This window comes from Calcarisporiella thermophila (genome assembly GCF_041956535.1).
Source record: "Calcarisporiella thermophila strain CBS 279.70 unplaced genomic scaffold VTP21scaffold_31, whole genome shotgun sequence".
NCBI lineage: Eukaryota > Fungi > Calcarisporiellomycota > Calcarisporiellomycetes > Calcarisporiellales > Calcarisporiellaceae > Calcarisporiella > Calcarisporiella thermophila.
This window is the reverse complement of record NW_027192221.1, coordinates 88,291-115,752: the sequence shown is the minus strand read 5'-3', so window position 1 is coordinate 115,752 and position 27,462 is coordinate 88,291. Positions and strand designations below refer to the sequence as shown.

General features: G+C 47.2%; 10 protein-coding genes across 10 annotated transcripts; 3 read left to right on the top strand and 7 right to left on the bottom strand.

Moving 5' to 3' along the window:
* Positions 1–594: 594 nt before the first annotated feature.
* Positions 595–1,530, top strand: VTP21DRAFT_7602 (uncharacterized protein; the record flags this gene model as incomplete). The annotated part of the gene is made up of 3 exons (XM_069398362.1): positions 595–690; positions 757–846; positions 916–1,530. The coding sequence occupies 3 exons, from the start codon at positions 595–597 to the stop codon at positions 1,528–1,530; spliced, it is 801 nt and encodes a 266-aa protein (XP_069246395.1).
* A 1,580-nt stretch (positions 1,531–3,110) lies between these two features.
* Positions 3,111–4,956, bottom strand: VTP21DRAFT_7601 (uncharacterized protein; the record flags this gene model as incomplete). The annotated part of the gene is made up of 2 exons (XM_069398361.1): positions 3,111–3,686; positions 3,778–4,956. The coding sequence occupies 2 exons, from the start codon at positions 4,954–4,956 to the stop codon at positions 3,111–3,113; spliced, it is 1,755 nt and encodes a 584-aa protein (XP_069246394.1).
* A 2,474-nt stretch (positions 4,957–7,430) lies between these two features.
* Positions 7,431–7,646, top strand: VTP21DRAFT_7600 (uncharacterized protein; the record flags this gene model as incomplete). Its single annotated transcript, XM_069398360.1, has 1 exon — positions 7,431–7,646. One exon carries the CDS (start codon positions 7,431–7,433, stop codon positions 7,644–7,646), a length of 216 nt encoding a protein of 71 aa, XP_069246393.1.
* A 474-nt stretch (positions 7,647–8,120) lies between these two features.
* VTP21DRAFT_7599 (uncharacterized protein) lies at positions 8,121–10,226 on the bottom strand (the record flags this gene model as incomplete). Its single annotated transcript, XM_069398357.1, has 7 exons — positions 8,121–8,711; positions 8,773–8,840; positions 8,908–9,115; positions 9,188–9,322; positions 9,383–9,514; positions 9,583–9,718; positions 9,781–10,226. The coding sequence occupies 7 exons, from the start codon at positions 10,224–10,226 to the stop codon at positions 8,121–8,123; spliced, it is 1,716 nt and encodes a 571-aa protein (XP_069246392.1).
* Positions 10,227–11,947: 1,721 nt separating this feature from the next.
* Positions 11,948–12,997, top strand: VTP21DRAFT_7598 (uncharacterized protein; the record flags this gene model as incomplete). Its single annotated transcript, XM_069398356.1, has 1 exon — positions 11,948–12,997. One exon carries the CDS (start codon positions 11,948–11,950, stop codon positions 12,995–12,997), a length of 1,050 nt encoding a protein of 349 aa, XP_069246391.1.
* Positions 12,998–13,611: 614 nt separating this feature from the next.
* On the bottom strand, positions 13,612–14,833 carry VTP21DRAFT_7597 (uncharacterized protein; the record flags this gene model as incomplete). Its single annotated transcript, XM_069398355.1, has 3 exons — positions 13,612–13,782; positions 13,858–14,239; positions 14,361–14,833. The coding sequence occupies 3 exons, from the start codon at positions 14,831–14,833 to the stop codon at positions 13,612–13,614; spliced, it is 1,026 nt and encodes a 341-aa protein (XP_069246390.1).
* Positions 14,834–14,907: 74 nt separating this feature from the next.
* VTP21DRAFT_7596 (uncharacterized protein) lies at positions 14,908–17,506 on the bottom strand (the record flags this gene model as incomplete). Its single annotated transcript, XM_069398354.1, has 9 exons — positions 14,908–14,936; positions 15,009–15,044; positions 15,116–15,162; positions 15,687–16,542; positions 16,622–16,717; positions 16,784–17,060; positions 17,142–17,152; positions 17,243–17,311; positions 17,407–17,506. 9 exons carry the CDS (start codon positions 17,504–17,506, stop codon positions 14,908–14,910), a joined length of 1,521 nt encoding a protein of 506 aa, XP_069246389.1.
* A 41-nt stretch (positions 17,507–17,547) lies between these two features.
* On the bottom strand, positions 17,548–17,805 carry VTP21DRAFT_7595 (uncharacterized protein; the record flags this gene model as incomplete). Its single annotated transcript, XM_069398353.1, has 1 exon — positions 17,548–17,805. The coding sequence occupies one exon, from the start codon at positions 17,803–17,805 to the stop codon at positions 17,548–17,550; it is 258 nt and encodes an 85-aa protein (XP_069246388.1).
* Positions 17,806–18,295: 490 nt separating this feature from the next.
* Positions 18,296–22,727, bottom strand: VTP21DRAFT_7594 (uncharacterized protein; the record flags this gene model as incomplete). The annotated part of the gene is made up of 4 exons (XM_069398352.1): positions 18,296–19,020; positions 19,083–21,174; positions 21,239–22,590; positions 22,652–22,727. The coding sequence occupies 4 exons, from the start codon at positions 22,725–22,727 to the stop codon at positions 18,296–18,298; spliced, it is 4,245 nt and encodes a 1,414-aa protein (XP_069246387.1).
* An 892-nt stretch (positions 22,728–23,619) lies between these two features.
* VTP21DRAFT_7593 (uncharacterized protein) lies at positions 23,620–26,491 on the bottom strand (the record flags this gene model as incomplete). Its single annotated transcript, XM_069398351.1, has 4 exons — positions 23,620–25,629; positions 25,701–26,000; positions 26,062–26,211; positions 26,279–26,491. 4 exons carry the CDS (start codon positions 26,489–26,491, stop codon positions 23,620–23,622), a joined length of 2,673 nt encoding a protein of 890 aa, XP_069246386.1.
* Between the last annotated feature and the right edge of the window lie 971 nt (positions 26,492–27,462).

Here is a 27,462-nt window from a genome sequence, read left to right as displayed (position 1 = left end):
CCTCCACCCCCCCCTCGGCATAGCATTCCGCGCAACCCAAGAGCTTTGGCTTTATCGCCGAGAATAGGCCCCCACTCCCCCTCAATGGACAAGGCAATGGTGCCTATCTTGGTATCCTTTGTGCAAGTGTTGGCAAACTTTATGGGGAGGGTGGCTCCTTCCCCCGATGGAGTCTGAACCTAATGCCGGTTTACCTATGTCATTGTTCTAAATAAGGTAGCGCTTCAGAATGGCGGCAAGTTCTCGGTAGCCGGGGAGGTCGCTGGTCCCTAGAGTACGAATGCACAGGGCCGGGCTCGCTGTTCGTAGCAGCAGCCTAACTCAGGGCAGCCTATTAGCCCACCATTTTCCATCATCCCATGGGCTCTTCTGAAACAGGGTGGCTTATTTCTCTCTCGGTGACCAACACTAGACGTTACTCCACAAAACCTCGGAAATCAAAGCCTATTATTGGGTTGGTTACATTTTTCCATGGTGGGGATGCTATTTTGATTTTTTGGCAGTCTATATAGTTCACAGAGAACTCCCGTCTATTTAAAGAATTCTCTCTTTTCATTTCTAACTTATTTTCCTGCTTTCCGCCGATTATAACCAATGGGAAAGAAGTTTCTGCTCGATAGAGAGGATGTGTTAAAAAGCAAGTTCAGAGATCTGTACGATTCTGTTGCTGAGAAAATTCACAATGAGGAGGTAAAGGACAGCTGAGATTTGCGTCGGTGGGTGGCCATAACTAACGGGCCCTTTGGTCTGGATTAGGGAGAGAATCTCATCACGTTTAATGAGTTCTCCGAATCATTGGATGTCAATGATAAAACCGTGAAGAAGCTCTTTGAGATTCTTGTCAAGGTGGGTCCTTATCATATCATTCTCCCCATTCTCTTCAGCCCATTATGCCAACTTACCAAAATCAAATAGGAGACTGCACACAAGCTCCGCCTTCGTCATCATCCGTACAACACTCTTCATGATCCTCGTCTTCGCACCCGCATTATTCCCCATAATACCACGGTAGCCTCGTGGTTGCATACCATGGTCGGCCCGCATTCATCCGCCGGCGATAATTCCGCCCCCTCCGCTCCTACCGACAGCCGCATCGGGCCCACCTCCAATCCCGGGCGGTCGCTCCCCCTGCCTGCACCCCTATCCGTGGACGATTCTCTTGATCGGTGGGTTCGGCCCTCCCTCCCTTTCTATTACCACGACTGGCTCGGGTCCTCTTCCGAGATGGAGTGCTTCGAACCTCCTCCCGCACTGGACGTCCGTAGCCCAACCATGCGTGGGAGCAGTAGACTGATGATGTTCGATGGGATTGCCTTGAGACGCAGAAGCTCTGTATCGAGGCCCTCGGCTACTATGGGGCAATATCCCATCCGGCAAAGAGACGGAGGAGGTGGGGGGGCTCGGCCACGCACCCCACTGAGAAACTCTGGTGGAGAGAATTTAGGCGCAGGTTTAAATGGGCTGCAAATCATTTCCTCCCCGGGCAACTCTACCCTTATTGCCTCGACCTTGAATGATATCGACCTTTAAGCGCCGTCCGCCCCTTCACTGTATTTTTTTTTATTGTATCGCCGTTAACCCTCGCTGCTGATACGCTCTATGCCAATGTATATTAAGCATCAAACTCTGATGCTATCCTTTCTTGCCGAATTTAATGCTGCACACATTGCGGTTTTTCCTTTCCCCCCCTTGGACTCAACCTATTCAACACTTTATACGACATATTTTGTATTTAACTCTTATCCTACCTACGGGTCTCTTTTTCTTTTTTCTTATGTACTTTAATACAGCACAGCAATATACAGAAGCCGTTTATCTCTGGCTATAATACGTGATGGAAATGGTCAGTTGCAAAATAATCAAAGATACCGTAAAAAACACCACTCGTTTAGAGATATCATGCCAATAGGAAGTTTAGCGTATTCGCTTACCCAAGGGGCATGGTAAGAGAGGATCCCGGTTTTCACTTGGCATTCAATTCAACCCAAACTGAGGTCCTGTGTGCATTGGAGACGTTCTACATTTTTTTTCCATTCACTCACACTCAGCCGCTCATTGTCCCAGATATAAGTTGACATCCGGAGTCTGCTATCCTCTCACACTCTTTTGGACAGCAGGTTGCGATCTGCACCCTTCCCAATTTCCCTATTCCCATATGGTTTCAATTCTTTCTCAGCATTCTTGTCGGCGCCTTTACAATGTTCACAAGTATAAAGATGATACAGTCACCATATCGACGCCAAATTCCCCAGATATGTCGTGCGCAGAACTTCAAAGCACGGTCATCCGGTTCCCCTTGCCCCATCATAATACGCAAATCGCCCACTCTAGGATCGCCCTAAATTCCCCCGGTACTTCTCCGCCGCTTCAGGCAGTATTCACTCTCCCTCTATGGAGATATTTCCGGAGAAATCGCAAGTCCCACCATATTCAAGGATGCCACGCATTCGACAGAACTCTCACGCCACGCAGACGATTCTTTGGCTTTCAAGAGATCCACAAGGCATTTTTAATTGTGCCTTTTATTGCCGAATCTAAGTGGCTCTTTCTCGGCGTTGACTTGGTATCCCCCCCCCCCCCAAAGGTATCCCAGCATGGTTAAACGCTCCACCAGATCATGCCAAACTCTGCTCTTCTCCTTCACTTGGCATGTCCCTCCATGTAGTGCTCACTTACTCATTAACAAGTCTACAGATTGATAGTATACTCTGGCCTTCGATACTCTCTCATGCATCCGCTCTATTTATCACTTGCTTGTTTCAAATATCATGAGCATTTTGTCCATACATGAAAACTTCTATTGAAACTTATTGAAAATAAAAAGGGGGGGAAGGAGTTTTTTTTTGTTTTCAATTGACCATATATTCTCAGAAACAAACATAAAAATAACAAAAATATAACAAGTAATTATATATATGCATATACAGATATAAAAAGAAATAAAACGAAAAATTGGGGGAGGGGGAAGGGGGAAGAGGAAAACCAAAAACCGAGTAAAACAAAAAACTTACATAGAAAATATATACCGTAAAATAAAAAAACTTGACAAATAAAATAAATGAAAGTAATTTACTGTGGGAGGGGGAGAAATTATGTATGAAGAAATAAAATTAATAGATCTCCACCGATTCCGCCTTCATGGCGAGCCTGTTTTTGACTTTCAGTTCCTCTTCGGTCATGGGCGGCTCGGAGAATGTGTGCCCGTGGTGAAGATGATGCTGAAAGGAGAGTTTCTCGGACGCATTCGAACCTCCGCAGAAGAGGAGCATGGTCTCCTCAGCCGGGTGGAGCATACTCGCAAATTCGTCCCCACCGTGTGTGGGGGGGATGATCATTTGTGACATGGGCGTGTCATGCTGTCGTGTTGGAGATGAGTGCTGTTGAAGTGGCTGTTGCTGCTGCTGTTGTTGCGGTGGCGATGGTAGTTGGTGTTGGTGGTTGAGCGCGGGAATATCAGCGTCCGGAGTTGAAGCATCGAGAGAAGGCTGTGGAACAACCGAGCCAAGACTCAACCCACGTCGGCGCTGCTGCTTGTCCATAGCGCGATCGGAGGGATTACGAAAATGGGTCTTCTTGTGAACAGTGAGACTGTCCGAGCGCGTAAAAGCCTTCTGACAGTATGGGCACTCGTACGGCCTTACATCCGAGTGTGAGCTACGGATGTGACGTTTCCAATGCTGCAGCCGCTATAGAATGTTTGAATAGGTAAAGACATACAAGAGTGAGCATTCCAGGATGAACGTATTGCATGGAGCAGAAGAGGCAAGGGATGTGTACCTTAAAGGGGCGCCGGCACCCCTCGAATGGGCAGACAAAAGGTCTAGGCTCCGCAAAATTAGGACACGGTCCGTCGCCATCATAGCGGGTTGGGTCGGAGATAGTCATGCGGCGACGTTTTGGGCGCTGAGCATCCGCGAGAGGAGGGATGAGCGAGTAGAGGGATGAAGGCGCAGGCGAGTGGGCGTCGCGGGGAGCGGAAGCGGTGGTGAATTCATCCCAAATCCGAGAGGAGGAGGAAGAGTAGATCGCGGGAGAAGGCGAGGAGCTAGAGGCCGAGAGAGTCGGGGTGGAGCCAGGCGCGGGCGAGCCGTCCAGACCGAGAATGCACTCGTCCGACCCAACGCTGGAGAGCCGGCCGGCCACTTCATCCTCGTAGGCCCTGCCCTCGGCATCCTCAGTCTCCTCGCAGCATGCATCTAGCCTCACCTTTGGGACGCGCCCAAGTATGCCCTCTTCGCCCAGCATGGCCTTTTTGAATTCCAAGAAGCTCCTGTCGCTGAGGTCGCCGCTGATCGAAAGGGCAGGCTCGGCGAGCGCTATGGTGGTGGGCGCAATCCCCCTCCGCTCCCGTCTTAGATCCCGCTCGAGGGCATCGACGAAGAGCTTGTCGTGGGGCACCGAGAACCAATAGTACACCTTTTGCTTCTTTTGGGTCCGAATGCAATTGTTTTTGTACAGCAGGTCCAAGAAGTCAGACTTGGGCCCCTCCAGAGTCGCGTCCGTGCCCGTTTTCAAATTGCGCAGATCACTGAACACTCCCTCCTCGAACTTCTTCAGGTTTGCCACGGGCCGCCCGAATGCCTCAAAGCGGAAGATGAGGGAGCGCAGGATGTCGGTCCCCGTGATGTGGAACAGGTTCTGCCAGAGGACACACGCAATCTGCTCGTCGTTCGGGAGCGCGTGCCGCTGGATGGACTCGTTAGGCGACATGGTGGTGGGAGCCGTGGTGAGGAAGTAGCGGAGCGCCTCGATCTGTTGCAACCGGATAGATTCGGGAGCAAGGGTTGCGTAGCAGGGAGTTAGCGCGGCAGGCGGCAGCCACTCAGGATTATTTGGAGCCTGGTGGAGCGCGTGGAGAGGGGTAGTTGCGAGGAACGTCACCGTGGACGGGCAGGTTGGAGCGGCGGATAGGTCGTCGGAGGGGGTTGTAAAGGGGGTATGAAGTATAGATACCATGGTGTTAGATAGTGCTAGCGCGTGCTGCTACTGAAATAGGAGTGATGTTGAAATAGGTGATGCGAGAGGATGACCAGCAATCCACTTGAGTGAAGAGAACAAAGTGCTGCGGATGGGATGAGGGCGAAGGATGGAAATGCGCACCGAGGCCAGCGGAATTGATTATATTAAGGGTGTATTGTTAAGTTAAAAACGACAGTTTGCCACCCGGAGAATCCCTGTGGTGTATTTTATTTGTTTTAAACCGTATTGCTCTATTCCAACAACTCGGGCCAGCCGAAGAAGAACAGCTTGTGAAATGAATGAAGAAGAAAAATGAGGAACTGAATTTCGGACCGTGGTAGAGAGCGAAAGACCCAGAGGACGACCAGCGTCAACAAAACTTCCGGAGACGGAGGGGCACAAGGGAGAAGAGAGGAAAGGCAAAAGACTAAAGAGCTGCCTGGGGCAAAGAGTAGTTTAAAGAAGAGGAGAATGGAGATGAGAGAGAAGGTTAGCGGGAGGAAAAGTGGGTGAAAAAAAAAGTCTGAGCTGGAACAAAATCCTGGATAGAGTTCCCTTTTAATAAAAAGCTTAACCATAATGTAAGCGGCAGAGAAAATGGTAAAAGGCTGAAGCAATGGTGCAGACGAGTTCCTGGCCATCTTTCCCTATTTAGGCGCTTATTAGAAACGCGTGCTGTTTTTGTTTGCATTTGTTTTCTTCTTACTAAAATCGTCGTCATCTTTTAATTTTCGCCTAAAAGATGGCCACCATTTTATCCTATAACAGCCAAACTTGGATATTATGAAAAGTCATATAAACAGAATTCAGAACAGATGAGACAAAGGGCCGATAGTACTTTGAAACAGCCCCCCCCCCAATTTCTTGGGCTTGACTGGTCGCTCAACCACAGTCCGGTTATGTGCGAAACAAGCCAATGATGGGCCCAATTCCCCTGCTTTAATAAGTATATATAGAGATGTCTAAAAGGCAACCGGGCCTCCTCGGTGGAAGAACGAGCCATTTCCCCTTTGAGAAATGTGGAAGAAGTTTCTCTCCGCGGCCACTTCCAAGAAAAGCGTCGCCAAAATTGCCCATCAAGAGATAAGATTGCGTGGGGAAGGAGAAACGTGCTGAATCCCCTTTCTGCTCCCAACAAAGCGAAGGCCCCCTCTCTGTCCTGATGCGGCCTAAACTGGGCCAAAGGGCAGCCCGTCCATAGGGTGGGATTAAGTGCCCAGGGGAAAAGGACGAAACATTCTGTCTCTTTCTGCTCTATGCTATTCAAATAAACTTCCTTGTATCTAAAAGAGGCTCAATTGGGGAGAGGGCAGGGCGTCAATAATAAATTAAATCGTCAATACTGTCGTCGTTGTCGTCTCTCCCCCTTCTGTTTGGTCAGACTGTCCTTATGCGTTCTATCTAGTGAGGTCAAGTGAAACTCGGGAAACTGGCCGACCAAAAAAAGTCAGATGGATTTCGTTCCATCTCTGCGATGGCTAACTTCGATAGCGCTTATCTAAAGAGGACTACGTCTTTATCACTTCTAGTCTGAATCCTTCTATGCTATCGGGCCACCTCTTATCTACCATCTGAAACGAACTATATTGAGTTCTCTCGATTCTAAAGAGAAACCGACGGGAGCTCCAAGCGGGTGGGTCCCATCCATTTCCAGCGAGAAAATCAATTTGCAACACCTGCTTGTTGAAATAAGTGTACGCTTGCATACCCCATGGAACTCGGTGCATTTCTTTGAAAATCGAAGCTGACAGTCAGGGACACAAACAAAACAATGCTGCCGCAACACTCTACCTAGGTTGAGAAGCTTCGACCATAACTGGATACCAATTTGCTTGGATCGTGCAAGCACGGCTGCTGTGCCACGTTTGCTTCCTCCCAATTCCTGTCATACCCTTATTTCCCAGTCTATAAATAAGAGGCCGGTTTGGCCAATCATCCAAAATGATGATGACTTCATCAGGCCGCTCCCCCTCGCTTTTCAATTTTCAACTGACATTGTGTTCAACAAGCTGCTCCGTTGTGCCCGTGGATCAAAACAATGCACACCAACTTCATCGCACTCAGTCAAAGCCCAGCCAATGGGGCCAGATTTAGATCGTGGGAACCGGAGCAAAGCGGGTGAATTCAAATTAAACATACGAGAAGAAAACTCTGAAAGTGCGGGGAAGTATGGGCATACTACTCCGTGAATGGAAAGCTCCCATTTTTCTATTGCGCCATCTCGGGATTGAAAATATTGGAAAAAATTATTATAAATAGCAAATCCTTTCCCTCTCTCTTCGCCTCAACATTCATATCCTCAAGTTTGGTTAAGCGTGGTCGATTTTCTTAGTTTACATCTGATATTCTTGCACTGGTTTTCCTTGCCTCAAACCACTCCCCGCTCTTACGGATAATATTCCATCACACCAAGTCGTCTCCCTTAATAATACCTCATATTACAGCAAGCACATAGTACTTGAACCAGAAAAATGAAGCCCATCAATATTCCCGCCATTACCGCTGATCCTCTCTTCAACACTTCCAGCTCCCCGACTGCCTCCTCCGTCTCCTCCACCGACTCGTTAAACTCTTTTATTCCTGTCGTGCTTCTCGAGAACGTCCGGGCCCCCGCAGCGAAGGACGACTTGAAGGAGACGGCCGAGACTGCGGCAGGAAAATTCAATATTATGCGGTTAATGGATTAGCGAGGCGCCTGAAAACGCTTTGGTTTCTTTTTTTTTATTGTCGATATATTCAGCCTATCCGTTTGTATTCTAGAACGCTAGTTTTTATTCTGCTATTCATTTTCTCATTCTAGCCGGGTATACGCCCTTGATTTCAGCCACTTCTGCTTCAACTCATGATATCTGCTTTGGCTCCTACGTACTTACCAATATACATATACATTTGTTTATTTATTTAAAAATGGCAAGGAGAATGATCGCATACTAATTTGGAGAAAGTGAAACGCAAAAAATGCAAACAGCAAAGGGGAGTTCATATATACACGTTCGACAAAAAATTTAGGATTGGGTACGGACTTAAGTGGGTCCATTTCACAGAGACATCCGCTATATGTTATTTCCAGTGCGAAGTAAGTGAAATACTAATTATAGACCAGAGAAAAACAAATGGCTTTAAGAAGACTACATCGATATAAACACATGGCCCTATGGATACTAGGGCTGTAGATGAATGTTATTACTATAGCTCTTGCGCCGATGGAATCTCCTTCTGTGAGATTTGATCCAATTTAGAGCAGAACAATAGGCCGGCATCATCATAGGAGGCTGTGCTGGTGGATATGGATGTTCGGTGAGGCCAACAAGAGACGCTGGGTTCATCCTGACAGCATCGTAAGCCGATAAGTGGCTGGAAGGATGTTGAGGCACAAGCCAGGAGAAAGATTCCCATGTCCAGGGAGCAGTGTTCGAGAGCTGGAATTCTGATCGGGGAAAGGCATACCTATTGTAGGATGGGGGTTGTAGATGCAAGTGAGGATGTTGTTGTAGGTTCATATTGGAGAATTGTGCCGGTAGAAAATGAAAAAAGGGAATAACAAGGTTGGAGAATTGTTCCGTTAGCACTAGTCCTTGCTGGACTCGCTGGTGGCAACTGGATTCCTGAGATGACGGCGTGCTTGTAGGTGGGAAATCTGAAGTGCTCGGAGGATTAGGGTCAGGAAGCCGTTTATGCTTGAAAGGATAGCTGAACTCATTGGTTTCGAGAGGATCCACTCGGATATGAGTATCAAGCAGAGTAGTATTATCCTTGAAAGAAGCTCAGGTCAGGTACAGGATATTGTTTCGGCAGGATTCAGAGCCTATTTACCATGATAACTTGGGCATTTTTGGCTGCTTCTGCTTCTCCATAAACCACAATTGCATATGCACCACGGTCTAATGATGCATGTCCGCGACTTAGATTCAGCCCAAGGCAAACAAGTGCAGAGACATCTCAACATACCATATCCACTTCCCCGTACTATTTCTATGTTGACAATATTTCCGAACAGCTCACACTGTTTCCGAAGAGCCTCTTCAATCCCCACGGTAGGATTTGTGATGAATCGTACAAACACCCCTGTATCTCTGTATATGGGCTTCCCGAACTCAAGCGCATCCTCGAGGGAAACCTTCTTGATTCTCCAGTTGGGGAAATCTCTGCGTAGGCCCTATCACATATGGATTTCCTATTACTAAACTTCATCTTGCGAGCACGATAAAGAAAGCGGGAGTGGGGTTACAGGCAAGTGGGCATTTGCGTCTTCATAGTGCTCGAAGATGACCGCTATCGCCCCCTTTCTCTCTCCCGTCTGCGAGTTGCATAAGACTCGGATGTCTTCGATGTGGTCGTAGCACGTGAACATTTCGCGGAAATCCTAATTTTGCAAGAGATCGTTCTGACCGGTTCACCCCTTAACTAAAGCTTTTCCACTAACCTCTTCGTCGAACTCCTTTGGAACTCCCGCAATGATCCAGCAGCGGTTACAATGCGCTTCCCTAATGCGCGGCCGACGTCCGCCAATGGACAGGTTGCTTGCCTCAATGACTGCCTGTGCATCACGGAAATGCTGTCAACCAGCACATAGGGTGAGGCCAATTTATCAAGGATATCTACAACGCGGTTAAATCAAAATACCTGAAATTGTACAAATGCAGTGGGAAGCCTGTTGATATCGTAGGATATTTTGATCTCATGGAGGAGAGGCCCATACTTTTCGAATAGATATCCCAGTTGGTCTCTGAGCTCTTCCTCCTTCATATTAATCGGAAGGCTATTGATGTGAGATTGATAAATCAGTTTAACACGGGCGGAGACCATTAGGTAATCACTTACTTTCCAACATGCAGACATGCCTTGGGATCTCCGTACTTTCTCTCTTTCTCATCGACATTGGTCCACAGTGCTCCCAAAACGGCTGCGTCGCCTCCCATTTGCATTTCACTTGATTTCGCATCCTCCTCCTCAGGATCGTCTAAGTGATCCTCCGATTCAGCGTCGGATGTTCCACACCTTGAGGAGACTCTCGAAGATACCAGACTAGGGCAAGAGTGATTAGGGGGGTGCAGATAGGCGCTTTTCGCGAGTGTGTTGTAACAGGTGGCACTTGACGAACGGAGTGGGAGGACTTTTGCCGGATAGCTTACTAGATCCATGCTGCTCTCTTCATAGAAGTTATGGTCGGAATCGGCCTTGCCGTTAAACTGTGAGCAAGATAAAACTAGGTCGCCTTCCTCCTCTTCTGCCTTTTCTACGTTGCCTGACTCCATAACCTCTTTCATCAATGATGGTTGGAGAGAAATTCGAATTTAATATATTCTTTTGGTTAAAGAAGAATAGAAGAAATGAAAATTGCTATTGTTGGGAGAAGAGAGATAGCGAGCACTTTATAAACTTCCTCTGAATATCTCCAACTTTTCCAGTACGAAAAAAAGTTTAAGTTTTGTCACGTTCTAGTGTCTTAACGCACGGATGGCCGCATCCGGGGAATGGGTCTTGTATTTGTTTCTCGTATCTTCTCGTCAATTGATGCCATAGGCCTCAATGGAAGGTTAAACCCCATTCCCCGTGGTGCCGAGAGTATAACAATTTGGGTTTTTTAAGATTTAAATGGCTGAGTTGGGAGGGGGTGGGGGGTTAGAAGGGGGACAGAGGGCGTAGGAAGTCAAGGTAGATTAAGTTTTCTATCTTTCTGCCCATACAGGGGAGAGGGGCGCGAACCTCCCTCGTCTTTTTTTCTCCTTAAGTCTTCTTTTTTCTCTCTATTTCCGCATGCTCCCGTTTCTATAATGTTTTTAAGGCAACAAGTGCATTACAATGCAACGGACAGATACTTACGGGAGACCGAGTGGAGGCCGTGAAATCGTCGAGATAGCCGGGGAAAAAAAAAGCATATTGAATCACGTGCTGGACATTTGATATTCACAGGAGGAATTCTTTCAACCACATTATCCCCCCTCCTATTGTAGATCGTTGACGAGTAGCGAAGTAGGTCTACTCGAAATCATTGATTCAAAAAGTAGCCCATTACGCAGCATCCTACACTAAGCCTTAAGCTCTACAATGAGGCGTTGTTGGCAGGTGCTCTGATATCCCGCCTTGATTCCTTCATTTTCCGGCTATGACGTAGAGGCATATGAGGCAATCATCGTGCGATGAAGGTGAGGATTAAGGACTGAATTTTGAGAGTGTTCGCAGGTCTAGATAGCGTTCCGTTGACTAGTGTTTGGATGGTGGCAAGAAATATGGCCATTGCTTCCCCGCCAAGCTCTCGGCGACACCTTATTCGTGTATTCTCAATTTACATTTTCGATCCTCACGTCCTGCCCCGAAATGCCCAAATGAATTTTTCCCTTCTCTCCTATATGGCCCGTATGGAGTATGAGAAAGGTTGAAGAACATTAAGAGGAGCCATAGCCACAAGGCTTGTGCGCCTGAAAATAATAGTTATGTCATCATCGTTTGCTAATTTATCTGCAATATTATTACGCTTTCTTTTCCTGTTTAGGTTTGGGACAGTAATGTGGGTCGTAAGGAGGTGACAAAAACTTCAGTCCGCACTGGCGTTTTGATACGGTAAATTATGGGCAAGTTGCAACTTGGTTTGCGCGTTAAAATGGATCCGTTGTGAATTCTCGCAAGCTCGGTCCGTTTGACTCGAACGCTCCAGCTCTCCCGTCCTAATTGTTTGCAGGCCTCCTTCATTATTTTACTTTACAATTATATCCACTCTCCTATTTTTTTTTCTCACATAAAGTTATTATCTGATATTTTTGGAAAAAACTTTGTAATCATTTAATAACGTTTCGCGACAATTGAATCCACCCGCATTCAAATTCGCTCCAATTGCACTACTCTTCTTCCTCTCTCTCTTTCGTGTTTTTTTTTTAGTCGTTATACCGCCCGAAAAAATTCTTGTCATTAGCTGCGCTTATGAGAATATATTGTAGAGTGGGATCTATGTTTTTGAATTGCTGAGCCAGAAGAGCAACTGTGAGCAATTATGCACGGGACAGCCTTGGTCCCACCCATGTTCAATGATGCCACCAGTCCATCCTTTGACTTTTATAATGTGAATTGTATCCAGTCGAGTCCCCAATTGTTGATATCTCCCAAAGGCGACCCATATCCACGTCTACCATATCCACGTTCCCCATATCGCAAATCAGGACACCATCTGTCGTCCACCCAGGTCCATACCCAACTCACCCAACCCTTTCGCGACGCTCCCTCTTCGCCTTCTCTCTCCTCCAAATCGGAAGCATCCTCGTATAGCGGGGAGTTTGCCGTACCCGAGGGCGTGGTTCAGGATGAGGAGAAAGCAATTCGCGGTCGGGATGGTTGGGGCGATTTTTGGTCATACTACGTGTCTCTCCCACCACAAGCTCAAATGCCACCACTCAGACAGCGCCCATGGGAGGAGCGGAGAGAATTGGTCCATAAGGGGCGACCTTATGGGTATAGCAAATGCGCCTTTTCGAATGCGAATCTCTCCCTAGAGCTACCTTCCTCACCTGTACCGAAGTTGCCCCCTAAACCCCCTCTCCCTCCAAAACTAGGCCATCTGGCTCCAATTCGCGAGCATTTGATTCAGCCCCCACAGCGCATAGCTCAACCCCCACTCACTTCGGAGCCCTCCCCATTTTTAGATGCATATCAACTTATCTACCAGCTGCGGTCAGAGAGCAGCACTCCCACGGCCTTGTACTCCTCTCCATTTCTCCCGCGTAGCGTGTCCCAGTCTTCAGTTAGGCAACTACCCTTTCTGTCCTCTTTTCGGCCCGCCATCGCCCTCAAGATGTATCTCAAATCGCGGATCGAGTCGTGGGGCTGTGCTCTCTTCGTGGGTGGATTCGTGTGCCCTCCTCTCTGGTGGATTGGCAGCATCTACACGGGGAAAACCCAGCATCCGGGTTGGCGAAAATGCAACCGCGTCGCCTCGATGGTTTCGATGGTGTTGGCTCTTGTCATCGCCGTTGTGATTGCAGTGATGCACCCGGATTGGATGTTTAGACTATTCGGTCCCCGAGACATCGCGCCGGGAAAGTCTTAGGGCGGTGGCCACAGGGAACTTCTGTTTATCCATTGTTATATATTCTTACTGTTGATATTGATCATTTCTTATTTCATTGTGTTTATTTCGGATCCAACGATACACCTATTCCCTTTTTTGCTAGTTCTTCTTTCCTTATTTGTTTGTTTCAACACTACAAACAGGCTGTACATAGATAGGCAATGGAATAAATAGGGGAGTAATCGGGTACAGAGAAGAAATTTATTGGGAAACCAAGGAAAAAAAAAATACAAATAATCGATCCTTAAACAGATGGGAGAAACAAGTGGTTAAAGAAAAGTAAAAATCAATATAGCATACATGGCTTGAATTTTATTTTCTCTTTTATCCTAGAAACCTATATAAAAAGTTTTAAGAAAGAAGGGGGGGGGGGGGGAGGGAGGAGTAAAAATAGCATCAGTTTATATGTCAAAATATACAGCAGGATATGGAGAAAGGAGATGGTGGAAAGATCAGGTTAAAAACAAAAAAATCCAAAAAAATAGAGAGAAGAAATGGAGAAGGAGAGCGGAACCGTGAGGAAATTATGTGTAGTCGAGGAGTTTGCAGTTTCCTAGGTAGAATAAACGAGGAGAGTTATGTTTTCAGCTTCGTTAGGGCGGATCAAATCCATAATGAGGGCTGGGTTTACCTCCTTCGTAAATGTCCACCTTAGTGACATGGTACTTTTCGTCCAGGCGTTTGTAGTTCTCCTCAGTTACGCAAAAGAAGTCGATATGATGGGATTTGAAGCTTGTACTTCTGTCATCCACCAGCAGGCACCCCTGCAGAAAAGGGAGGGAGGGAGGGAGGGGGGTCAAGGCAAGGTCGCCCAATCGGTAATAATAGTCTCAACTTACATTATGCACCCTGTCTGAGCCGGGAAGTTTCCATCCCCTGACTTGAGGCACGTAGATTTTGGTTCCTGCCCTGAGGTCATTCGCCGCAATACTGGTGAACGGCCTTAGTGGAGTCCCCATGCTGGACTGACCGTAGGGGAATTTTCTGTTGTTCAGTAGGTTGAAACAGTTGAAGTCACGGCCACACTCGCATCCTGCCGAGTTCACAAGGAGCCCGTTTTCTAGAATCCCACTGCCCTCAACTGTGAGCGCGTCGGCAAACTCTTTGGTGACTCTGGCAATAGTTTTCCCGCTACAGTTGGCGAGCTGTACCAACTTTCCACCGCGAGAGCCGTGATTACCAAAGCCCGATTTCTGATCCTGCACCATCCAATAATATGTACTAGGGAAGTGAACAGAGGCGGAAAAAAGGAGGAGGAGTGGAGGAGCAATAGAGAAGAAAAAGGTTTTAGAGGTTTAGAGGGCCATTCTCCATACACCCACTTAAGAACACATCTACTTACAAGACGGCATTCTTCTGTAAAAGTCTCCCTGGCTTAAACCCAGGGACTCTTCCGTTCTTTCCTTTCTCCTTCCCACTCTTGGTCTTCTTGATCTTCTCCTTCTTCTTCGATGGTGGCTTCGCCTGGGTATTGTTTGGAACTGTAGGTGTGGGGTGTAGCGAAGGCAAGGGAGAGAGTAAATTCAAATTGGTGGCTAAGATGGGGAGGGCGTTTTTGGTGACGGCTGCGACTGCGGCAAGCCGGGGAGGTGAAGCGTTCGCATGGAGGGCTGCGAGGCCAGAGTCGGTAATATCTTGGGTTCTAGCCGGGGGATTTGCGGCGGCAGCCGCAGCGGCCGGCGCATAATCTTTGGTGGGGGAGGGGGAATTGGTGGCGGTGGCAACTCCGCCAGGAGCTGGGCTGGGCCGCGCAACCGCGTGCGCAAGTGTAAGATAGCACAAGATTAAAGAGAGTATGTGGAACACTTTGCTCATTCTTGGGTTATCTTCGTGGCGAGTGAAGATGAACCAAGGTGGGCAACGAGATATAGAGGTGGTATATTAAGGGTTTAAGGGGATATTCGCACTTTGAAGAAAACTGGTCGGCATGGATAGGAGGAGCGGGGTTAGGCGTGTGAATAAGAAAAAACAAATGTGAACATTACATTACCTTTTGCTTTCAATACTAGGACTATAGGTTCAATGCCTAAGAATGTCGAAATGAAGATTAGCACGCAATGGCTTCGTTCCACGGCTCAATGGCAAGAGAATGGTTACCTTGGTTAATTAACACATTACATGAAATGAGATGAGAGAAAAGAGGCCTACCGCGAAAAGAGACCAGAAGCAAAAATGTAGGGAACAATCAAAAGCTAAACTAAAAATTAAAAGAACAAAGATGGTTCCCGAAAATTGGTCAAAACTTCGGCATAAAATTTGGGCCTTAAACTTGCATCCACATTCCTTGTCGATCAAATCCAGAAATCTGCCATGGCGGGGGGGCTTAGCTACGTCATTAAGTTCGAATGTTCTATGTACCCTCATATCTTTCGGATCGCGATTGTACAGATATCAGACGGGCTGAGGGCAGGAAATAGATCCCTTAAAGTCCAAATATTTATTTGTTCAGCAAAGATCGAAAATATTAGTAAAGTTAGTAAAAAAATAAGAAAACAATAAGGCAAGTCAACCGTAGAAATTCTCCGGGGAAAAAAAAAATTAAATTCCACGCGTTGCCGGTGGATGCCGTCTGTAAGAGGGGTATTCGTCAGGAGAACGTCGTTCTCGACTTCGCATCGGGGACTCTCTTTCGGACATGGGACCAGGAGGATAATCACCTCTGTGATACCCGGTAGGAGGGGGAGGCGGCGCATATTGTTTTCTAGAGGAAGATGAGGTTTGTGAGGGGGGATAGGGATAGGAGGGGTGAGGTTGAGGCGAATGTCCGTAGTGGGGTCCCGGGTCGACCCTATAGCGTGGGTCCACTCTGGTGCGATCACGATCATAGTCTCGGTGTCTACTTCGTTCTCGGGAGGATGAGGTGGAGGAGGAAGTGGAGGCGGTGCTGTGCAGAGAATGAGTCGATTCGCCGGTTAGGCGGTAGTAGGCGTCTTGCCGCTGGTCTCTCCCTCTCCCACTATCTCCTCTCTCACCTTCCCGCTCAACTGCGCGCTGCATGCGGCCGTCCATCCGATCACCTTCACCTCTGTCTCTCCTCTCGTATTCATCCCGTTGTATTCTCTCCATTCGCTCCCTCTCCCTGTACCGTTCATTTTGTCCCGGTTTCATCCGATTTCCCTGATCTCTCTCGTCCCTCGAACGATAGGGCGAAGCGGGAGGAACATCCTCTTCCCATAGTCTTGGTTTACGCTCTGGTACAGCGTCCTGTTCCCTGTGTTTCTCTCTTCCTATCTCTCTCGTCCGTGTTCGCTCGGAGGGCGCATCCTCCTCCCACAATCGCGGCTTCCGCTCCCTTTCTCTTTCATTAGCGGTCTGCGGAGCATTATCATAAATATCTCGAAAGAGCGAACCGCCTGTTGTGCGATTATTCTGGGTGGGGGATGGCGATTTTGAAACGGATTCCCTGATAAACGATTTCGACTTCTCATCCCGAAGCCATTCTGGAATCCTACCCTTGGATTCATAATATTCGCGAAGACATCGGGACACATGGGTTTCACCCTCGTGATCAGAACAGTCTGAATCTGAAATATTTCAAAAAGGATTACGGATGATTAGCACAATGCGACAAGAAAGACCACCAAGAATAATTCTGTTCTGTACCCGGCCAATCGTTGCGCTGACTCAATATCTCGGTTGCTGAAAGCAGCTTATCCCAAAGTGTTCCAGATTTTGACGATTGAGCGGTGCTAGAATCTGCTGACAAAACAAATGTTCATTTATTGTTGGTTCAAAACATGGCTCTATAAACAAGGCAATGCTCACCACCCTCAGTCCAATTCTTGCGTAATCTCTCCCACATGCTTGTCCCCGTCTTAGGATCCGATTGCTTTGCAGAGGCGTCAGATCGTGATGGCGAAAGAGAAGGAGAAGGAGAGGGCGAGGGCGAAGGCGTGCTCAAATACTGTGGAGGAAGGGCGGGGATGGGCGGCAGCGGAGGCCGTTCCACCTTGCGGCAACGATGTCGAGCTGGATAAAGACCCACATCCTCTCCACAGTCTTTGCACAGAACCACCACTTTAGACACACGGTAGTCAATAGTCTGGGGCATGATTTACATGAGATGAGTGGGTTTCTCACACAGAATGGGATGACGCTGTATGCAGGGAGTTTGGGAATGGACTCTTTTTGAAACTAAGGAAAGGGAAATTTGGATATGAAAAATAAGATTTTCATCCTGCGACCAAATCAACAAGGTAACTTCTGATTGGATTTTCGCATCACCTTCCCAATGCAAATGGGTTGCAGACATCGATAGGCATGAGATAGCCGCCACAAACATTAGGATAGGTCCTATGAAGAAGGTTGAATTGAGCTCATGGGCTCGCCCTCGCTCAACGAATGGAAGGGATGCCAGAATGATCAGTATGGATTTGTATCATCGCCACTTGTTTTATTCATAGGGTTTTCAGATTTAAACACATCATCTTTTCTATAGAGTGAGATTGCAATAAGATGAGGGGGAGGGGGGGGGGGGAATAGGTACATAGGCCCGACAAACAATAGACTTCAACGGGTGTCCTTTCTGATTACTCAGCCAGTACACTCGCCATGACATTTCGCCTCTCCTCAAATATCCGATGAATCTCACGACGCACCCGTTTCTCCTCGTCATTGGACAAGCCCTGGAAGCGACTCAACACAGCTGACTCGCTCTTTCGTGTTGGAAAACTGAGGACTGACTCGCCCTCACCGGAAGAGAATGGGACGGGGGCGGCAGCCGCCTGCCAGAAAGTAAGGGCGAAGATGGAGAAAAATAGAAAAGACAGAACTAGAAGGCGTGACATAGTCGCTAGAAATATAGAGAATATCTTGGGGGGAAAGAATGGGAGAAAAGTGTTTTTTCGTCAAGAGAAAACAGCTTTTCTTCAAAGGGGAGATTTTCAAAATAAAAGACTGATGCGTAGCTCTGCTTGCGCTGAAACGTCTTTTGAATAGAGAAGATAGAAAAGTATGGACCTGCCAATAAGAAGATGTAATGGACCAGCCAGAACAGTTGGGAAAGCGATGAGAAAAACAGAAGAGAAAGTTGGGAAGATAAGGAACGGAGAAGGGAGCGAGGGGATTTAAATGGAAAATTCGGAACAAGCGGGCCTCGAACCTGAGAAAAAAATCTGTTGTTTTTGCTTATTGCCACAGGGCAACGGACGAACGAGAGAAGAGATCACATAATATAAATTAATATAGAAATCAACATTACAGTGCCAATGGATCGGCTCTCAAGCAATCCCCTCATGGCCGTGTTCCGTGGCGGCCAAGGTCTAGCATCCCTTAAAATTACAACTTGTAACGCCGTGCTGACCGTGCCGAATACCTGCTGCGCAGCCACTCGCGCACCGGCCCAAGTACCACAAAGCGCTCGAAAAGCACGCCCGCCAACATGTTGCTGACGGACAGGAAAAATAATTTAATTCTGAAATCTCTAGGCATGATGTTATGCCCCAGTAGGTTGTTGTAGGGCTCTATGTAAAAGGTCGGGCGCGGATAGCCCTCTCGTACCACAGCATCAGGATTCCCGCAGTTCATCCGCATGGCGCATCCCAATGGATTTGGATCGGCTAACTCAACATACGACACGATGGCGATATACACCATCCAGATAATGACCAGTGTGTAGTTGCGCCACCATTGCCTGCGAAACAGGTGACCAAAGTTAAAGACCGCCGCGCTATTGACGAATTGGAAGAGCACAGACAAGCCAATGACCTCTGCTTCATAATTGTCGCCAATAAGCCACCACTTGGAAGTGTCGACCAGCGACGAATCCCATTCGTTGCAGCGGAACCAGGGCTGGGAGAAGAGAAGCCCCATCGAGCCAATGAGAAAGCTATAGTTGATGACCATAAGGCCCACCGTCGAGGTCACGGTCTCCGGTCCCAGAAGCCTTGCGGTTGGGCGGCGGGGGGCCAAGGTTTTCGCCGGGAGGGATTGCGTTATAGCGTAAGCAAGAGCGACCGTGATGAACGCGTCAGCGAGAATCCAGAGCCATTGCGATATAGTTACTAAACCATAGGAGGCGCACACGGTTAGTTCAGAAAATGAGGCCAGCATCGGGAAAACGTACCAGAAAAATAGAACGTAAAGGTCTTCATCATCGCCATCGTTTCTCCATACATAATTAAATACTTGTAAGCCGCCAAATTTGTGGCTAACGCTGCTCTTCCTTGCCTCAGCAGCTCACAGCACGAGGATATCGTTCGTCGATTGGTGGAGAATGGCGAAACTATTGAGGCCTCTGCTTCCGAAAGAGCGAGCCCAACGTGAGCCGAGCGAAGGGCCCCGCAGTCATTGCCTCCATCACCACACATGGCGGTGATTCCGCGCTCCATGTGTAGCTCAACGCAGGTCACCTTGTCAATGGGCGTCATCCGAGCAAATACTCGGATATTGAGCAGTAGTGAGCGTATCTGGTCCGTCTCGACCAGGTGTCTAAATGCCCGGCCGGTCACGGCCAACTCCACTCCCTCTTCGGATTTGGGTAGCTCTATGGGGCGGTTGTCGGCGTCATCGATGTCAGTCCACACTACCTCCCCATTCTCCGCAACGTCTCCGAGCAGGACTCGTGCTCCCTCCTCGGTCATCCTGCACTGCCTCGCAATGTAGACTCCCGTCAAGGCGGTGTCTCCTGTGATCATTACGGTACGCGTACCTCCCAAGTTCAGTTCGCGGATTGCGGAGGGAGTATCTTCCTTCAGATTGTTTCTGAAAACAATCAACCCTATCAGCTCAACATCTCGCTCCAGCTCGTCACGCGTCCACCCCTGAATGGCATTAAGGTCAGCCTGAGGGCCAAGATCCTTATGTGCCATGGCCAAAACGTAACATCCCTCGCGAGCAAGTTGGGATGTTCGGGCATCGTAGTCCTGGGGAACACTTGTCTGGTGTGATATGTCTTTGATTCGCTCGAATGAACCTTTCACGAAGATATGCACATGGTTCGTCGCAGTATCGAGCACTGCCACTGACATGGAAGCACGCGCATGCATGAACTCGAATCGCTTGACAACATGCGCTTGAGCTTTGTTCACGGGATTGACCACCGTATCCAGGTGAGATCCACTCTTCTCGGTGTGAGGTAGAAGTGACCATTCGGTAGCTCGGAACATCTCAATATCTACAGGATTTCCGATCAATTGTTCGTTTAGCATCGCAACAGCATGGCAGGTTGCCATTCCCAGCTGAATCAAGCCAGGAAGCTCCGAAAATTCGCCTAGATTGCCGAATTTCGCTACTGTTCCTTCATGACTCTCGCCACTAGGTGTGTTCTCGGGTTCTTCTCCCTTTTCCGCCTTAGCCTGCAGCTTCTTCTCACCATGTTCTATCGGTAAAGCTCGGTGAAATTCAAGCCCCTCCTTGGTAAGCGTGCCGGTTTTATCGAAGCAGAAAATCTGCACCTTGCCTGCTATTATAATCCTCGGCAAATCCACACAGTAGATATGCTTGCCTCGCAACCTGCCCGCTGCTACCGACTGCCCCACCACCAAGGCTGCAGGGAAAAGAGGGCTGATGATCTCCACAAAGGTAAACATCCCGTAAAACCAAGCACCCGCTCGAGCTGCCCGGAACAGATAAAGTGCAATGGCGAAGGTAACACCGCCCCAACAAGCGAGGATAAGCATCACGATTTTCAGCTGCTCATCGAAGATAAATGAAATGGGTTGCGGAAACAGAATTTTGTGTACAAGCTTTCCCTTGTCTGTTTGAGTACCTGTGCGCATCACAAGTGCAGTGGCCACGCTTGTTTTCTCCTCCTCCACAACTTGGGATACACTGGTCCCTGCATAAAGAGTATTTCCCTTGGAGGAGGCAGGGTTGTATCTCCCATCATCTTCTTTGAGAGGGAACTTGCGTACTGGCAAGGGTTCTCCAGTTAAGGAACTCTCGTTGACAATCGCATTCCCTTCGAGTAGCACTGCGTCGCATGGCACGACCATGTCACGTGTCAGCTTGAATACATCGCCTGGAACCAGGTCTGCAGTCGATATCACCACCCACTCCCCGTCCCGCCGTACACAACATTCATCAACATGTTCCGCCATGGACTTGATGCGCTTTTCACTCCCAAGACGTATGATCACTTTAACCAGGGCGGATATCAAGATTAATCCGGCATACACGAGGCCAATGGAATAATAGGCATTATAGTAAAATAAAAACTAATACGTATCCATGATTAGCGTCAGTAGATGTTTTCATCATGCAATGAAATCCATAGCTTACCAGGGACATGAATTGGTATAGATAAAAGTAACCGAAAAATTCTTGGAATAATGCAATTAAAAATGAAGGCACATACACATGAATGTAGTTAGGTCCTATGAGTTCATGTCGGGCTTTTGCTTCTGTGCTCGAAAGACCGTGCCGTTGATCCAAAAGCTCTTTATTCTCACACCCTAGGTGGAATTCGTAGGGGTCGAAGCGGTTGAGCTGCTCGTTAAACACATAGCGTACGCACTGGTAATTAAAATATTTTGTTCCGAGTGCTGTGTACTCAATGGGCGACACGCTAACGATGACGTCCCATCCAAGCATGCGCCGAATCTTCCCCTCGAAGTCCCTGAATTTTTGGATCCAAGTGTCCCGTTCGTCGTCCAACAGCACAGTCGGGACTCGTGTTTGCTCGATCTGCACGCGATCTCCTTGCTCGGGTAAACACCGGATTGCGAACCAACTTACTATCCGTTTGCGCACAATGTTCAGGATTATAAGACATGCGCTGCTTACATACCAAACGGCAATGAACATTCTCACAGAGGAGTCATAGTCGCCTCCGAATATTCCCCATGGACTTCCGGTTACGAACCCATAGTAATCCACGATCATAACAGCGAGCCATACCCATAGACCTAGCGTGTAAACGACAATACTCGCCAGGGCGAATCTACCAAACCAATCGCCGCGATATCCTTTGAGAGAAATATGTTCCTGGGGACCAAGGCTCCCTGCATCAGAGCTATCCAACGCAGTATCACCTCGGCTCTGCCCTTTCTCGTCTTTGACCTGTTTCTCGGAATTTTCCTCGGGCTCACTCTGGTTCCGCTTACTTTCACTCAGAGCAGAACTTACAGGGATATTTCTCTCCCGAATTTTCTTATAAGCCCACCAAAGTATTGACAAGAGTATCTCGAATCCTAGCAAACACCATACAGTCACCCACTGTGGCTCGACCCAGGTGGGAGGGTTGATCTTGCTCTTAGGGCATTGGAGCCACATGATATTCCCGCCTTCATATCCACTCGTAAGATTCCCCACACCCAGATAGGCAGCACAAGCTTGTTTGGTCTGCGCTTCGAGATTCCCTGCTTTATCGAAACTTTGAATGTGTACCGTATAATTAGTCAGACAAGGGTACAAATTGGTAGGTGGGTTAAGTCCGCAAGAGCAAGGGTTTATGTTAGGGCAGGAATTGGCTGGTCGACAGATGCCATCTCCACAGTGAATGTCACCAGTAGAGCAAGTGGGTCTTATGATCGTGGGACATTGGTCAAGACTCGCCACACAAAGTAGAGGGCATTGCGAATCGAATTTGGTAGGGAGGGGGCAAGTATTCCCGAACAAGTCCACCGAATTGACTAGTTAGATGAATAAATCGTTTAATGTACAATTTCAACCATAATAAGATGAAGAATGAACCTTGATTGAACACGGGAGCGGAATGGACAGTTGTAATCAACAACCAAACTATCACTAGTTGACATGACATAAGCATTGCCGAATCGCAGAGTTAAATCCTTCTCTTTGCCCTAAAGAAAAGAGAAGATTTAAGTATTTCTGTAACCAAATCATATGTCGCGGGGATTTAAACACTCTTCATATGCAACAAGTGACTGCCCAAAGTCAATGCAAGTCATGTTACGATTATGGATACGTTCATTTAAGTTTGATAGAAGCTAACTGACTGTCGATCGTCTACGCTCTTGCGTAGCTAAAAACAATGCATTCCGCTATTCCCCTTTAATTGATTCTCAACCAGCTGCCTCTGCTCGCTCCTTAAGTGAACCTTGCGCTTGCTGTGAAATTCGCCCGAGCCGAAAAATTCATTGCAAATATGACATCATTATCTCGAAAAACCTTGTTGCCGATAAGAGCCAAAATATATCAAAAGGCATGTGCACCCCTCTTACAGCCTAAGCATTTTGCTCCATTGTGAAGGACGGTGGGCTTAGTTGCGGCGCATCTTTGCACAACTTGAGAATCTATGGGAATATTGCACATGGCGGTTTTTTTTAGAATAGATGAATATTTTTAATGTTTGGATAAAGACGATAAAAGATATAAATCACAATGAAACGAAGGTAATGGATCGACAAAGAGCTAGAAGTAATAAAACCGGATTGCAGATTGTGTTGAAAAGAACCAAAACAAAAAAGAGAAAGAAAAAAGAAGCCAGTGGAAAGGAAAGTGGGATAACGATGAATATATTTGTATATATATGTTATATATAAAAAATACTTTGTTATATTATGAGGGTGTGCTCAGAGAGAAGAAAATTTTGTAATGATAGATTACAATAAAGGGGTAAAAAAAATAGAATTGAGTATTTAAAAGAATAGTCAGAGGAGAAAGATACAAAATGATAAGTACAGAAATGAGAGAGAAGCCTACTCTTTCCACCATGCGTTGTTCGCCAATTCGCCATTGGTCCTCTGGGCCCATGGGTTATCTTTGCTTCCATTTGAGGTAGCAGGGGAAAAGGCACGGCTGTTGTCGTCCGAACGTGCGGATCGCGCAGACCCAGCCGAAAGTCGTTTGCTGGATTTACTAGTTTTCCCCTGAGATGGCTCTAATGTGTGCTGTGAGGCATCAAAGCTGATGCGCTGGTTACTGTGCTTTCGCTCCTTATTTGCACTCAATAAGCTGCTCGATCTTCGACGCGAATGAATGGTGCCATTACTTGAAACGGAGGCGCGCCTGTTTGCATTGATTGTTGTACCATTCGCTTTTGGGGCGGAGATTCGGCTCGGTATATCCTCGGGCTCTAGTGATGCGGCAGTCTCAGCGTGATGGCCCTCGTTCATCTCCTGCAGTACCTCCATTCCACCTCGTTTGTCCTCTTCTATCACCACTCCTTCTTCTTCTTTCTCTCCATGACCATGATAGGGCGGGTGAGATCTGGCTGCCGCGTCCACCAGAGATGCTAAGCTCGAGCGAAGGGTGGCATTTTCCCGTTCCATATTTCGGAATCTTTCCAAGAGCTCTTCGTATTCCTCAGCAGCCTGTTCCCACTGCATGCGAGTTTCCTCTTCTGTGTGCTGTAACTCAGTGAAATGGTGCACCACCTCCTCAAGTTGTGCCTGCCTTTCTTCGACCAACTGCTGTAAACGGTTGTTCTCCTCCTGCAGCTCTTCAGCACGGTCACGGAACTCCTGCTCACGACCCATGAGTTGTGCATAGGCGCGCTCCAAATGAGTCTCATTCTCTAGAAGTGCTTTGTTTTTGCGCTCCGCTTCGCGATACATGCCATACGCCTCCTCCGCCGATGCACGATCCTCACGAGCCTGTTGAGCAAGCTGGGCATTACGCCGCTCCAGGTCATGGCAAAGCTCTTCAAGTTCTTCGAGTTTAGCTTTGTCACTTCGCCAGCTCTCGCTTCGGACGCGAATATGTTCCATATCCTTAAGTTGCTCTTCGAGCGACTGGCATCGTGCCCAGAGTTCGTCAAGTTTAATCTTCTTCGCCTCGAGCTCTTGATTGGCATGGCCAAGCTCCTGCGCCATCGTGCGCTTTTCACTCTCAAGCTCGTGGTTTCGAATCCGAAGTTGAGTGATGTCGCCATGCTTTCCGGTCATTTCACTCTCAAGCAAACGGTACCTCGATGTTAGTTCCTCGGCTTCTGCCTGGCGGGCAGAGAGTTGGGCCTCAAGTTGGCCATTCTTTCGGGCGAGTTGGGCTTGCTCCTCCTCTAAATTGCGCTTTTCGTTTTCTTGTTTCTCGATCCGCTTCATCAGCTGATCGATTTCGCCGAGTCTACCATCCATCTCATTTTCCAACTGCTCATTCCGTGCGCGCAGATTTGAGGTCTCTGCTTTTGCGGCAGAAAGCTCTGATTCGACGTTGGCCATCTTTTGCGATTGCTTACTGACCTCTGCTTGCGCTTGCTCAACCTCAATCTCAAGATACAAGTTTCGCGCTATCAACTGGTCGATTTTGTCTCTATCACGCGATAGATCCTGATTCTTCATGCGCAAACGCGCCAATTCCTCATGAATCTCTGGCGCAGTTTGTGAATCCGTCAAGCGTGCTTCTAGCTCCGCATTCCGAGTTTTAACACGTTCGAGCTCACGCACCTGGGCTTCTAGCTCCGCCGCTCGAACCTTGAACTGACTGGCTTCGATCTCTGCCTTCATTTGCTTACGGCGTAGATTGTCGAGTTCCTCTTCGAGCTTTGGGTCGGGACGAGCAATGCGATTCTCGACGGAGAGTTTAGCAATATGGCCTTTGAATCGACGTTCGATTTCCGTCTCAACGCGTTCGCCAAGGTGCTGTACTATCTTATCCTGAAAGTCTTGCCAGAGGGAGACATCCATTGCAGGAATGTGCGTGGGTTGCACCCAGTCCTTGTAGTGCATGCCAGGGTGGGCTGACCTTGCCTGAACAACTGGCTTCGCAGTCTAAGTCCATGATTGAAGGTAAATTAAATAAGGTTCGAAATAAGTTGGAGTATCTGGACATAAATACTCACAATCCTATTATTTTCCTCTCGTTTTATGCCACTTTCATTATTAGATGCAGGAGTAAACTCGTGCGCAAAGACATTCAATGAACTCTGTCTCTTATCACCTCCGCGTCGTGGAGCCTCCTCAAAGGTTACTCGTTTATCCTGACGATTATCATCATCAGAGGGTTCATCAGTGGCCTGCAATGGAGCTGTGGTATTAGATGAACATTCCTCCTCCTCATCCGTGAAATCCTCATCTTCGCTCTCATCTTCAGTAATGCCTGCAGCTCTATCGCTAGGCAGCTTTACACAAATGTCACTTTCCTAGATTTACAATATTTAGTAATGAATATCAAATGGGCTATGAATTGCAATCAAGTCTTACTTCATCACTTGATTTCATCTCATCTTCATCGAAGGTATGTTTTTTATCCATAGAGTATTGTGGAAAATTAACAACCATGTCGTGTTTATCTTTCCAACGAAAACTGGGGAACATCGTACGCGATTGTGTATCGGGTAACCTCATCTTTGACTATATTATTTTGAACAAGTAAATAAAAAAACAAATATCACTGTAATTTAAGGAAAGGATGACCCACTTCCTCTCTAGCATTTAATTCCGATTCCCTTAATATATACCGCTTCTTAATTGGGTCACAGATGATAGCATCTGAGCGTGCAGGGAGGCGGATGGTTGGCATCACGGCTGGAACAACAAGGACACGGGGTTGTATAGGAGCTGGTTGCGGGGCGGATATAGGTCGTACCGGCGACCGGCGCTGGTTGGAGGAATTTGGGCGTGTGCCCAGCATCTTCTAAGTATCTAGGATTTATTTGAGATGAGGAAAAAAAAATACTAAATTAAATGAAGATCGTATACAGGTTGAGGTTAACAAAAAGCTCCCATTTTGAGCTTTCAATTTTCGAACGAATTTTACGTTTAATTGGCGGCTTGGATGTGACAGTTTCTTGGATATTTAGAGAGGTTTCGAGAAAGCTAAAGTCCAAAACTTAGAGCGCATGGTAATTTTTATACTTCGGAAGAAAAAACAAAATATGATTGAGAACGACATGGGCTTTTATTGCTATAGAGTCGAAATTATAATATAGAGTGTTATTTCAAAAACATTTAACTATCCTCTCTTTTTGCAGCACAATAATAGCATATACATTTTCTTTTACTTGGTCTAGATCCAAAACACATCATATAACACTCTTAAAATCAAGTTGTATGATTTCCTGGTATCTAGATAACTGAGCAGCCAGATTACTGTGACATGGTGTACTTAAAATTAGGGAAAATCCGATGCGCTAGGTAAATGGAAATATTAATGTGGCTAGGATTGCCACCAACTGTAACGAGAGCATAGTTTAAAAAGAAAAGCACAAGTACAAGTAATAGCGATAGAAGAATAAAAAATCAATTGTCCTAACATATTCAAAAAAGCGTAAGTATGAGGAGGCATGTATCTGGTCAAGATTTCCAGAAAATTCGTTAATATTGGGTTACTGTGTAACAAATCATGTAAGTAATCCAATGAATGAATGTTCGAGACTTTTAACCTCTAGCCTAGCCAATATACAGAGAATAAAGGAATTAAATGAATACATGCATATTCGTTTCAATATCGATTATTTCCCCAAGTAATGCTCAAAGATAACCTCTAGAGATACTAATGACAGTTTTAAAGTTGTTTCACTAAACCATCTAATAAATATCCTTACTTGCTCCCTACAAAAAACCCGTCTGGTGAAAACTGCTAGAAAATGTATAGGAGCATGT